Raw genomic sequence first — 14,608 nt, 5'->3', positions numbered from 1 at the left:
GTTTCAATATCAGTCCATCAGGTTACCTTAATTACTCTCTATCATTGCCAGCATGATATACTTAAAAATATATATATTTCTGCCAGACTCACAGATTTAAAAACAAACATATGGTTACCAAAGGGAAAGGTAAGGCGGAGGGATAAGTTAGGAGTTTTGGATTAACAAGTATACATTAATATATATAAAATAGGTAATCAGCAATGACCTACTGTATAGCCCTGGAAACTCTTCTCAGTAACCTATACGGGAAAAGAATATGAAGAAGAATGGATGTATTTACATGTATAACTGAATCAGTTTTCTTTATATCTGAAAGTAACACAGTATTGTAAATCAGCTATACTCCAATATAAGATAAAAATTAAATTTAAAAAGTTTCTGCCAGCATAATGAGTGGGATATGTTATCATTATCAGCTCAAAAGAGAATATTTACCCATTAAAAGCTATTATTTGTCTTTTTCCCCAAGTCCCACACTACCCCTAAACAGTCACCAATCTGCTTTCTGTCTCTATAAGCCTATTCTGGCCATTTCATATGAGTGAAGTCATAAATAGTAGCCTTTTGTGACTGGTGACTTTTGCTTAACAGAGTTTTCAGGGCTCAGGCATGTTGCAGCATGTATCAGTACCTCATTCCTTTTTGTGGAATAATATTCTGTTACATAGGTACATTACATTGTGTTTATTCATTCATCAGTTGATGGCCATTGGGTTGTTTCCACCTTTTAGCAATTATGAATATTTGTGCTAAGAACTTTCTTGTACAAGGTTAGGTGTAGATGTGTTTCCTTTGCTCTTAGGTATATAGCTAAGAGTCATGTGATCATAGGGTAAGTCTGTATCAACCATTCAAGGAACTGCCAGACTATTTTCCAAAGTGGCTGCACCATTGACATTTACCTTAACAATGTATGTGGGTTAGAATTTCTCCACTTTCTTGTTAACACTTGTTGTTATCTGACTTTGATTATAGCCATTTTGTGGATACAAGGTGAGGTTTTCAGAGTATAAGTTTTATACTTCTTTTGTTAAATGTATTCCTAAGTATTGTACTCTTTTTGATCCTCTTGTAAATAGAGTTATTTTCTCAATAGTAATTTCCTTGGGATTTTCTATACGCAAGGTAGGGTCCATATGCAAATAGAGGTAGTTTTACTTCTTCCTTTCCTATCTAGATGTCTTTTATTTCTTTTTCTTGTCTAATTGCATTGGCTGGAACCTCCAGTAGAATGTTAAATAGAAGTGTTAAGAGTGGTCATCTTTGTCTTGTTCCTAAACTTAGGGGAAAAGTGTTTATTTTTCCCCAGTAAGTATCATGTTAGCTGTGGGGTTTTTTTAAATGTCCTTTACCATGTAGAGGAAGTTCCTTTCTATTCCTAGTAAGTTGAGTGCTTTTATCTTGAAAAGGCAAATTAATTATCCCTCAGAATCTTAAAAGGTTTTTTAATGTGAATCTTCTTGTGCGTTTAGTGGGGTTCGACATCTTTTTGTATTTGTTGACAATTTTTATTTAACCCATGATTTTCTTAGTCATATAGTTTGCCCAGCTGTCTATTGTATTGTCTTTTTATTAATCTTTTGAAGATACTATATATTTTTATGTATTCCAATATATGTAATAATATACTGTTAGTCTCATCCCTATTTTTGAACATTTCCACTATAGCTTACTATAATTGAAAGTATAATCACAATGGTTATATAATTTGGGAATCTTCAACCGAGCTATTTTTTTAACATTTTGTGAAAACTAAACGATATATTCTCAGTGATATGATTACGATTTCATATATTATTCATGAGCAGTTTCTCATTGTTAGTCTATTTTAATAATGGTATTTTCATGGTACTGCTTACCTATGTACCCAATAGCTTAGTTGGTAAAGAATCTGCCTGCAATGTTGGAGACCCTGGTTCAATTCCTGGGTCAGGAAGATCTGCTGAAGAAGAAATAGGATACACCCACTCCAGTATCCTTGGGCTTCCCTTGTGGCTCAGCTGATAAAGAATCCTCCACAATGCAGGAGACCTGGGTTTGATACATGGGTTGGGAATATCCCCCAGAGAAGGGAAAGGCTACCCACTCAAATATTCTGGCCTGGAGAATTCCATGGACTGTAGTCCATGGGGTCGCAAACAATGGGACATAACTGAGTGACTTTCACTTTCATTGAGCTCTGAATGCTTTGTGAACATTTTACTTGCTCATTATGCATTTTTATAAGTTCCTTTGTTATTCTGTGAAATTCTTTATGAAGTTTTAGGTATAATCTCTAAAAAATTGAAAGAAAATTTGCTTCTATTTTCCAGGTTTTTATTTACATATATTATTTGCCAGAATATTTATTTCATAGTGGAGCAGGGGTAGTGGCTTGCTTTGGCTTCTGGGAAAGATTTTGTGTAAACTTTCTGATCTTCCACCCACCTCCATTTCTTCACCTAATTCCCCATTCCTTTCTGTTTTTGTTCTCCTGTGGTAGAGGGAAATGAAGCAAGGTAACAGTAGATACAGGGAGATAATCTGACCTAACCATATGTGGACTCTATTATAGAATACCTGCTTGTAGTAAACTAAGAGAAGAAAGACCTAGTCTGTGATAAAAGTATGTTTTTATTCCTGTTTAATTTTTCTATTTCTTAGTGTTTGTCAGAATTCAAATTTTTATGGCAAAGACATGTTAGTAAGGGGCCTATAAGACAGAATTTCATGCTACATCAATTATATTTTATTGGTCAGTTACTCATCCTCTTCTCTTCTTGCTTTTTCTGCTGAGAACATACTTTAATCATTAGATTATTTGATAGACTTTTTAGTCAGTGCCACTCATGACATGGTTTACTTGCATTAATAGAGTTGCCTGTAGGAATACTTTTTCTTCCTACTTTTCCTTACTTTCTTATTATTTCCACAGAAAGGACATGCTCTCTGAATAACTGTACAGTGGCCAAAAGAATTGGAAAAGGAAAAGATGCTACTGTCATCTTTGAGCATTTCAGGAAACCTATAGATCCATTTGTTCAGGAAAACTGTTCATGCACTGCATCAAATTCAGAGATAAATCCTTCCAACTCAGATATTTCTAATTGCTATGGAAATATCCAAAATGGAAACACTTCTGTACTTGAAACATACAGTGGACATATGGAGTACAATTCAGCAGAATGCAGAGACACGTCTCAATTACTTGCATGTGATTCAGGCTATTCATTTATTCCCAGTAATACCAGAGAAAGTGTTAACAATAGTGACCTCCTAAATTTGACATATCTTAAAGCTATTTTAAGTAGTCTTGCTGCTGCTTTTCCCCTTCATAACAATACTGACTCAAGCACAGTTATCACTTCAAAACTCATCAAAGACCCAAGACTGATGAAGAGAGAAGAAAGCATGGGAAAAGATAATACTGTTACAGGTTTAAGTGAGATTTTGCCATTTGAGAAGAGTTTAGATTTTGTTAATTCAGAAATAAACTTGTCATCTATGCCAGCTAATCCTGCCTCCACATCTGAAGGCATGCCTGGTGATCAGACTATTACTAATGGTTTGGATGCCTCTTGCTTCAGAATTTCTTTGGATGATTCACAAACCCAGGCTCACAACCTGGGATCTAAGACCTATGATTGTACAGCTCTCAGTAAAATTACCATGGCAGGGCAATGTGAGAACCAGGATGATTTTTCCTTCCCAATGTTTTTGTCAAATGTAGTTTCAGAAGCGGAAATCCAAAAACACAAGGAAGGAAAAGCTCAGAGATCCCAGCAGAAAGACACCATCCCATTTTTAACTGATGAAAGCAGTGAGTCACATGACTCTTGTGAATCAGTGGATATTTGTACAGACAAGTACAGTGGTCCCATCTCTCCAGAATCACAGTTTTCTAATTTTAAAACTGTATATGAGACTGGTCACCAAATGTCTACACTTTACCCACTCCAAAGTGAAGAAAGCATACATGAGTACATTCAAAATACTGGAAAGATGAGAAACTTCACCGAGCCAGAAGACAATGCCAAACATGAAGAAAAGCAAAGTTTGTGGAAAGGAAGTGATCATTCTTTTACTAATAAAAGAAAAATCAGTCCAATAGACAATTACATTTCTTTGAACCAAGACAACAAAGAGAATGAGAGTCTTGATTATTTGCAGGAAAATTGTGATCAAATATTAATTACTCAAGGGTTAGAAAAAACAAAATCTTTGCCATTTACCACAGAGGAGAAATATGAGCTAGGTCACCTAGCATTGGAAATACAAAACAATCTTACTCCAAGAGTGGAGAAACTTCCACAGAAGCCTCCTAAGAACTCTTTGGAGTGTAAAGATAACATTCATACAAATTTTGCCATTTCTGAAAAACTAATGGAGCTAAAATTGGAAAAACCAGATCAAAACTGTGTTAGCATTATGGCTGATGCTTTCCAGGATGCAGAAGACATTCCCCAGACCACACAACTGCCAGCTGGTACTTCATGTCATGATATTAAAACAGCTCATGATGCAAATTGCAGCATAGCTAGTGAACATATATGTGTTCAAAGGAGAAATGAATATGATCCAGTGTCCCTAGAAAACATTCAAAGAGACTGCAGAGAAACTCCTCTAATTAACAGTAAAGGTCAGCATCATACTCAGTTCTGTATTACACAATTGAACAATGATGTGCACCTGAATACTGATTTCAGAGAACAAAGAGATAATGATAAAGAAAGCCAGAATGAGGCTGAAATGGAGAACATTGCTTCATCTATAGAAAACAACACAGGGAATATATATGGAGATGAGAAGCAGAGTTTTCAGACACACAAAACAAAATTTTTTACCAACATAGGTGAAAGGAGGGTGAGTAAAGATGATGATAGCATTGAAATTTTGAGTTCTGAAGAATTTTCTACTGCTCTTAACTCAACTAGTGGAAAAAAACATGTATGCACTGAGTCTACATCATTAGAAAATGAAGATCCCATTACCGCCATAAAAGAAAAAGATATTCAAAATACTGAAAGGACTGGAGAGCATTTGATTTCCACAGCATTTCTTCAGAGTGCAAGTTCTTCGGTACATGTAGCCTCACATGCTGCAGCTGAGATAGCCGATGCTGCAGTGCCTGTGGTAAGCACAAATCCTGAAGATCACCAAAGAGCCCAGTTTAACGAAACTTGTTCTGAGAGTACAGATTTTGGTTTGTTAAGCAAACTTAAGGTTTCTGCTTCTGAAATAAATACAGATGAAAATCGATTCCACAACTCATTTTGTCAAACAGTAAGTGACAACTCAGTTCTTCAAAGTTTCGAATTGGATAATGAAACTGAAGTAGGATCAGAAGAGAGTGATGATGCTTTTCCTGTGAGTATTCCACAGGATACTCATAGCCATGGAAATGTACTTTATGAAGAATTCGAGGACTCCTATGAGGCTCTGAAGTCTCGCATCGATTGGGAAGGTCTGTTGGGAAGCAGTAATAGGGAGATGGAAGTTTTGAAAAGCACCACAAGAGGTGAGAATTGGGACCAGCATTGCTCTGAGGAACAGAGTTGTGATTTTTCCTCTACACAAGATAATGAAGCAGAGCTCGACGAACCAATTTTACTTCCTGATCTGCAAGTTACGATTACTAATACATTTGTGAAAGGATTCAGTCCTACTGTTGAGTCCCTTGCATCGAAAGATGATTTCTGCAAATATGTAACTGAAGCCACAAAATCAGAAATAAATGAGGAGGAGGAGGAGGAGGAGGAGGAGGAAGAAGTTCTAGAATTTGAAATTCATTCTCAGTGTTCTGCTGAAAATTCAGATCATCCCTCTGAAAATGAATTTGGTAATATAAGGCAAGAATCTGGACTAGCAAGTAAATCTGAAACCTCACTTTCTTTTGACTTGAGTCATAATATGCATGAGAATCACATGTCTGAAAAACAAAACAGACCTTTGCTAACTGAACCTTCTGATGGCACAACAGTAAATAAGGAAAACAGATGTTCCCTGACAAAGTCAAAAACCAGTGGTAATGATACTAGAAGTGAAAAGGAGACAGGATCAAGAATTAGCAAAAGAAAGCCCCATACACCTTTCAGGGACCAGAAGATACCAGATAAAAATTTAAGACATCATGAAATTTGTGAGAAGAGGAGAAAGCTAACAAGTCAAGACTCATTGGAATGTTTTTTTTTGTTATCCCAAGAACGAATTAAAACCTTTTCACAGTCAGAAAAACACATTGGGAGTGTCCTGGATATTCTAAATAGAGAAGCATCTTTATGCAAAAGCAAATGTCTTTCCAGAAAACTTGACAGAGCCATTCTTCACTTAAAAGAAGCTCACAGAAGAGTTCACACGTCTTTGCAGCTGATAACTAAAGTGGGAGAAAAAAGAGGGGGCCCTTTACCAAGAGCATATGCAGTAATATGCAATAGTTTCTGGGAAAGTTGTGACCTTCAAGGTTATAGTTCTGTGTCTGAAAGAAGGTATCATTCCACTAAACATTTTCTGTCAAAAAGAAAATACAATATACCTGGAGAGAATAGAACTTTGGGATTTGAAGCTGATACTCATGTATCAAAGCACAAGTTTTATAGAACAAATAGAGAGAGACTCACAGAGTGCCTTTCTGAAAATGTGTCCGGTGTCTCCAGTAGTCACACCACAATTCACATGAGAGAATATTGTGATCAAGTGTGTCCGGAATCACAGTTAGCCCTGTGCTCCGTGTCTCAAAGTACAAGTCAGTCGGCTTACACTAATAGCAGTGTGAGAAATTCCAAGTCATCAAAACTTCAGCCTTTTTCTAGAAAAACTGGATGTCTCTTTTCCCCAGACTGCCCAGATGAGAAACTAACTAAAAAAGAAAATCGAACTATAGAGTTTTCATCTAACATTAGTAAATGTGAAAAACTTGAGAACCATTCAGCACTTGATAATAGTAAGTATACAACAAAAGTAAACAATTCTGAGGCTAAAGAAATAATAAGTGAAAGGAATTTGATGTCTTTAAGTTGCATAAAAGAAAACAACAGAAGTTTCAGTGTAGACCAAAATAATGATGCAACTTGTACAGCCCACACAAAAGTGGAAACTGACACAGTTATTTCCGTCTTGGAATCAAAGGTGAAGCGTTTTTTTGACATTGATATCTACAAACCAAATAACCTTATTTTATCTGGTTATAAAGGAAACCTGGAGGTAAATTTTCCTATAGAAAAATGGGCAACTCCTAAGGAGAGCTCCAAACCAGGCATTATTACAGGAAACTTCCTTATGGATCCATTAAGTCAAACTCTGATAACAAGCAAAAAGTCTAACAGTATTCCTCAATCGTTATCACCCGCTCCAGCGACAGACAGTGAGGGAGAATCTTCGAAGTCTTCCATGCCTACACAGAGCATTACTGCTGTAGATTTTCCAGCAGTGTCTACCATTGCACCACACTGTCTGCAAGGATGTGGTAGAAACAAACTTCAAAAGACAGAATATTGCTCTTCAAGTAAATGCGTTCATATCGATGGGAATGAAACAGATGCTGAGAATTCTGAGGTGACTGTCGCATCAGAAACTGAAGAAAGTAAAGACAGTGCGATGAAGAAAGTATTTCCCGATGATAGTTTTCTGCTCATAAAAGATAACATAAAGGGCTCTTCTTCCCAAGAAGGTATTGGAGAGAAAGACATTCAGGACAGAAAAATGTGGAAAGATAAACAGGCAGAAAAAGGAAAGGATTCAGTTCACATGAACGTGACTGAAGGATCAAGTGTTAAGACTGAGTACAAAGATCAAAAGAATAATATATTAGAAGGCTCCTCCTGCTTAAGTGAGAAAACGATGCAAAATAACTTGATTGATTCTCATGTACAGATTAAAAAGGCTACGGAGGCAGTCTCTTTGAGAAATATTGCTTCTAATCAGCTTAACAAAAGAAAGAAGCAGGAGGGAGGAGTTAGCCAAGACTCTCAGTGTGACTCCTCATTGCATTCCGAAGTAGCCTGTGACTCCAAACCAGGCATTACAGGAAGGAATCATATGCCTCATCTGCGTGGCCAGTCTGAACCCTCCAAAGTCTCTCCTCCTCCTCCAAAGAAGTCTACATCATACATGAATGAATTCAAAGAAAAACATTGTTCAAGTAATAATTTGGCTCCTACAGTTAAGCTCACTCACATTTTAAGGAGGGCAGATGAAACGTCATCTGTACAGATTCTGCAGGAAGAAAGTGAAGTTTGTCAAAATATTCTTCCTTTGTTTGTTGAAGCTTTTGAAAGAAAACAAAAATGTTCATTTAAACAAATCTTGATTTCAAGAGACCTGTTGGTAGAAGAAAACCTGTGGAGTAACTGCAGACACAGATTAAAACCATGTGCTGTTGACTCCTTGGTAGAACTCCAAATGATGATGGAAACTATTCAATTCATTGAAAACAAAAAAAGGCTCCTGGGAGGTGAACCAACATTCCGGAGCTTGCTCTGGTATGATGAGACACTGTACAGTGAGCTGCTTGGCAGACCACGTGGATTTCAGCAACAATCCAATTTCTATCCGGCTTTTCAAGGCAGATTAAAATATAATGCCTTCTCTGAGCTGCAAAGCTATCATGGTCAATTAATTGAACTGTTTGAAGAAACCAAAAGGGGAAACAATTCATACTACACATACTTAAAATACAAGCGACAAATTGATGAATGTGAAGCAGTAATGAAGCAGTGTTCAGATTGCTTTGACTTTTCTCTTTCTGTGCCATTTACCTGTGGAGTTAACTTTGGAGATAGTTTAGGAGACCTAGAAACCTTGAGGAAAAGTACATTAAGCCTGATCAGTATGTATGGGGACTGTCCCCAAATTGATTCCTGTCCAGGAAAACAAGACCATCTGTGGATTATCATAGAAATGATCTCCTCAAAAGTTAATTTTATCAAGAGCAATGAGGCAGTAAATATTAAAATAGCTCTTTATGGTCTGGAACATATCTTTTTTGATGCTTCAAAAAGTCTTGTTTGGAAAGAAAAGAAACAGTCTTTCTGCAAAAATTACTCAGAAAGGAACAAAGAAATACTACTTAGAATGAATCAATGTGCAGTTTCTAAGTTGCAGAAGATATATGATACATTGTCGAAAGATTTAAGCATTGAACAAATTTCCACTGTTGGACTTGAGAATTCAGTGATTGCTTCGATAAAGTCAAATGCTGTAGTAAACAAAGCAACAATTAGCATAGAAAACTCTAGGCTTAATGGTACTTTGCTTTCACATCCAGATATCTGTTGTGTTAGTGAAATATTGGATCAAGCTGAATTTGCAGATGTGAAAAAATTACAGGAACTCACTTTGAGATGTACCGATGACTTAGAAATTTTTAAAAAATGTTTTCAGTTGCTGCAAGAAGACAACATAGATGATATTTTTATCACCGAAGAAAATAGTTTGTACATGATGAAAAACTACAGCCATAAGGCAGTAATTTTAAAACCTGCGGCCATTGAAACCTATATTGAAATCGTCATGCTCTCAGAAACAATTCACTTTCTTAAAAACTCAGTGGCAAAGAAACTAGACAAGCAGAGGTTTCGAAGTATGCTTTGGTTTGATATGTCACTTCTTCCTGAACTGGTTCACTGCCAAGAAAAAATGACTTCTTTCTCATTTCTAAAAGGTAATCCAACAGATTGTCTTTGGAAGGTGATAGAGACTTCTATTTCTGAACTTAAGAAAGATCTGGATATTATCTACAAATATAATGAAGCTGTTAACAGCTCCTATGCTGTTCGTTTGCTGTCAAGAGAACTTGAAGAACTTTCAGAAATAAAAAACCTTGTTAAGAAATCGGAGTATTCCATTTCCACATACATAAACTTTGTGCCATGTATAGCATCCGTAAATTACGGAACCACTCTGACAGAATTAGAATACAACTACAGTCAGTTTTCCACACTGCTTGGAAGTATAACAGCCACCCCTCGGAAGGATGTAGGGAAAATGGTCCATACTATGAAAGTCATGAAAACGATTGAACATATGAAGATAATATGTGTTAAAAATGCTCAGTTAACCATTTCCTTTATCCTGTGCCAAATGCTACACAACAGAAAGACTTTCCAACCGAAGAGAAAGAAAAATGTGAGCAGTCATATAAATCGTAGGAAGAGTATCAGAAAGTCCAGTACCTGTGGGAAGGTGTCTTTAGTTTCAGAGTACATAATTAAAAATGTTTCAAATTCCTCTAAAAAACGACCTCTCACTGTAGACAAATGTGGAGACTCTCAGGAACAAGAGAAAGATACTGCTGTTCCCAGTTGTAAAAAGCAAAAGGTAATGAATGTTTTAAAGTGAGTTTTGTAAGTCTAAGAGAGCAAACTTGTTGAAGCAAACAAGTATGTAGTTTACAGAATTGTAAAACTTAAGAATGCTTTAAATGTTGCCTTGCAAAATGAATTTACTAATTAAACTATTGGATTAAACCATTCATATTATCTGTAAAATGATATGTGACTGTGTATATGAGAGATACCTTAACAAATGTCTACCTTTAAACTTACAAATTAATTATTTTATTAGAAAATGCTTCTTGGAAGGTTGTGAATTTTAATAATTGCTTAAGAGAAAGTCTATATTATGAGTGAGCAAGTATTGAGCGAGTGACCAAGTATTTTATTTATAACTTAATGTTATAAATAAAAATTGACAGTGAAGTCTGTGTTCTTGACTGTTATCACCCACACAGAAAAACAGTAGCAATATTTTAAAATATTTAATTATGACGGAGTTAGAAGTTGTCGTACATAAGTGCATTTTAAAAGATTTTATACAGCATTTATTAAATAGTTGGCAATGTTCTAATGATTGTACAAACATTAACTGTTTTTATTCTTCACAAAGTGCTTTTTCCATGTTTTTTCAATGATTTAAAGGGGAGAGATTCTAAATACAGTTGTAAGTAGTAAGTCCCGGGTCTTAGGAAAAAAAGTACTGTTTTACAGAATAAGAAAGAAAAATCCACACTTGACAGGCATTACGTACCCTGGGACTAGGTGACTGGCTTACTGAAAAGGATATAAAACACAGAGCAGGCTTCCTACTTGTTGTAAGATGTGGGTAAAGAGAATGTTGCTAATTGCTTTTTTACAAAATGTTTCCAAACATTTTTCAAATATGAGACATTCAACAGAGTAACTAATTTTTAAAGGAGAGGATCATTAATTAAGATAGTTTCAAATGGTGCATTTTAGAGGATGACAGAACAAGCAATTGCAGATGTCTGGTAAATAAAGTAATGAATATATTATACTTTAAACCATCAACAATGTAGGTCTTTGTATTTTTTAAACATAGGTTGGCATGAAACATGTCACAGAAATCAAAAGAGAAAAGTCACCATTCGAGCATGCAAGGTAGGAGTTGCCATCAGCCCTTTTTGATGAAAAACTGAATAAAATTGAGCATGTATTATGGAGCAAGACTTGAACGGGTCTACATGTAACTTCAGGGACAAGAGTGTGCTAAGGAGGTGGGGGTTGTGTCAGTCTCTTAGTTTGAATTTCATTATGCATCGAAAGAGATGTCCCATGAAAGATGTTTTTACAGTGATTTAAAGGGTAAGGAGTGACTAAGTTCAGTTAAGAGTAGTAAGTCAGCTAGGGCTTAGAAAAGAGTGATACTTTACAAAATAAGAAAGTAAAAGTCATATTTGACAGACATTATTTAATGAATTGATGGGGCTTCCTGACTGGCTTAGTAACAAGAACATCAGAATGGGGCAAGTGATCAAATAGAGGTTTTTAAACTTGTGAATTTCACAGACCTGTCAAATTTCAAGACTGGTTTAAAAGATACAAATTGCCAAGTTATATTACTGAGAACTTAAGTCAAATATACACATATTATAAGTATACACATATTATAAGTACTACTATACTACATATTATAAGTATACTACTATTCCATGAAAGGATTGTATTAACACCACAGTACAGAAAGACCATGACTTCAAAATGCTAGATCTTTAAATACTTTTTTAATTCATTATTTTTAGTAAAAACAAACTGCATTATTTATATTTTTCTCATTTTGACATGAAGTAGCACCACTGGACTTGTTGACCATTTCTTGTTTCATTCCACTCTGTAAGATTTTCAAGCTGCATTTTTACCATTTTTTTTCCATCCTGTGAAGGAAAATGAATAATAGGAATGAAAAAAGATAAGCATGTCATCTGTCTTGTTTGGTTGTCTTCTACCTGGCACAGATGACTCTGAATAATCATGGAGTGGCATAAAGAGGAATAGGCTCTCAGAGGCCCTTCCCTGGTGGTCCAGTGGCTAAAGACCCTGTGCTCCTAATCCAGAGGGCCTGGGTTTGATTCCTGGTCAGGGAACTAGATCCCGCATGCCACAACTAAGAACTGGTACAGCCAAATAATTAATTTTATAAAGATGAATAGGCTATCAGAAGGATAACAGAAACCAGTTCTGTAACCATCTCAGTTTTGTTACTAAGTATAGGTAGGTACTTGCTATTCAAAGAATCAAACTCTGTCTTACCTGGCAGGGGAATGAATTCTAATATAAAGTTAATATAGGGTGTCATTGTCATAGAAGAACATTCTCTAAGAGTGTGCCTTAGGTGCATGGGTGGTTCAGTGGTAGAAATCTTGCCTGCCACGTGGAAGGCCTGGGTTCATGTCCCAGCCTGTGCAGCCACAGCATCCCCTTTACTGCTCTTGTGGCTCAGCTGGTAAAGAATCCACCTGCAATGAGGGAGACCTGGGTTCGATCCCTGGGTTGGGAAGATCCCCTGGAGAAGGGAAAGGCTACCCACTCCAGTATTCTGGCCTGGAGAATTCCATGGACTGTATAATCCATGGTGTCGCAGAGTCGGACACGACTGACTGACTTTGACTACACTACGAAAAGGACAGATCATACAGGCAGCTGTCAACCTGAAAGGCTGAGACATCACTGAAACATCATTGGAAATGTGATGAAATCAAAACTGCACTTTGTGGAAACTGTCAAATATTATATTGATGACAATGCAGGTTGTCATTCGAGTGCCTCTTAAGGAGGCTGGACTAAGTAAAATAAGGGGGTTTTAGTTTTATGAGTGGGGTATACAAATTCCAAGCCAAAGATGAATTTGTCTTGACTGTGCAAGAGTGGTCACCTGTATCTTTCAACATGTTCTTTTCCACTTGTAATTCAAAGAATTGGTTGAGACACCAAAAATTACGATTACCTTGGGGACCTATTTGAACTCTTGTTCTGGACATCCATAATGAATGCTTCCTTCAGACTTCATTGAGCCTGTCTCATTTAGATAGGAATGCCAAGGATGTTCAGTTGGCAAGAAATTTTGGAAGTCTGCTTCTCCTGTTCTTGACCTTAAACAGACAAAATACCTCAGTCATTTGTGAAAACAGAAGATAATCTTTGAGCAGGGAGTCACAGCTGGTGGTTTCACCAGCTCTGTATCACTAGGCTGGAGGTATATGAACTAGAAACTACTGCAAAAAAATTAAAATCAGGAAATGTCTGAAGCATGAAATAATTTATTACAATATTGACAGCACTCTATATTTTTGGATGTATTGGAAAAATATTTGAAATGTGGAATGTATCACCTTCAACATGAAAAGTAGCTCAATTTAAATCAAGGGAGTAAAACTGGGGAAAAGTTTCTTGTATAGTGCCAATACAAAGAGAAAAATGTGAAATCTTAATCCCACTGCTGGGCATACACACCAAGGAAACCAGAATTGAAAGAGACACTTGTACGCCAGTGTTCATCGCAGCACTGTTTATAATCGCCGGGACATGGAAGCAACCTAGATGTCCATCAACAGATGAATGGATAAGAAAGCTGTGGTACATATACACAATGGAGTATTACTCAGCCATTAAAAAGAATACATTTGAATCAGTTCTAATGAGGTAGATGAAATTGGAGCCGATTATACAGAGTGAAGTAAGCCAGAAAGAAAAACACCAATCCAGTATACTAACTCAGCAATGGCACCCCACTCCAGTACTCTTGCCTGGAAAATCCCATGGATGGAGAAGCCTGGTAGGCTGCAGTCCATGAGGTCGCTAAGAGTCGGACACAACTGAGTGACTTCACTTTCACTTCTCACTTTCATGTATTGGAGAAGGAAATGGCAACCTACTCCAGTGTTCTTGCCTGGAGAATCCCAGAGATGGGGAAGCCTGGTGGGCTGCCGTCTACGGGGTCGCACAGAGTCGGACACAACTGAAGTGACTTAGCAGCAGCAGCAGCAACGCATATATATGGAATTTAGAAAGATGGTAACGATAACCCTGTATGCGAGACAGCAAAAGAGACACAGATGTATAGAACAGTCTTTAATATCATAAATGAAACGAATCACCAGTCCAGGTTTGATGGAGGATTCTGGATGCTTGGGGCTGGTGCACTGGGATGACCCAGAGGGATGACATGGGCAGGGAGGAGGGAGGGGGGTTCAGGATGGGGAACACATGTATACCTGTGGCGGATTCATGTTGATGTATGGCAAAACCAATACAATATTGTAAAGTAATCAACCTCCAATTAAATCTATTAAAAAATATAAAATATGAAATACAATTTATACATGTGTCTCTGGGTC

General features: G+C 36.7%; 1 protein-coding gene across 1 annotated transcript in view; it reads left to right on the top strand.

Moving 5' to 3' along the window:
* TEX15 (testis expressed 15, meiosis and synapsis associated) overlaps positions 1-14,608 on the top strand; it is a 44,207-nt gene that overhangs the window by 24,099 nt on the left and 5,500 nt on the right. The window contains exons 6-7 of the mRNA XM_052661541.1: positions 2,918-10,296; positions 11,317-11,375. Coding sequence (XP_052517501.1) covers positions 2,918-10,296; positions 11,317-11,375 — 7,438 coding nt within the window. The remainder of the gene's footprint in view (positions 1-2,917; positions 10,297-11,316; positions 11,376-14,608) is intronic.

This window comes from Budorcas taxicolor, chromosome 24, assembly GCF_023091745.1.
Source record: "Budorcas taxicolor isolate Tak-1 chromosome 24, Takin1.1, whole genome shotgun sequence".
Taxonomy (NCBI): Eukaryota; Metazoa; Chordata; class Mammalia; order Artiodactyla; family Bovidae; genus Budorcas; species Budorcas taxicolor.
This window is presented reverse-complemented; position numbering and strand designations above follow the sequence as displayed.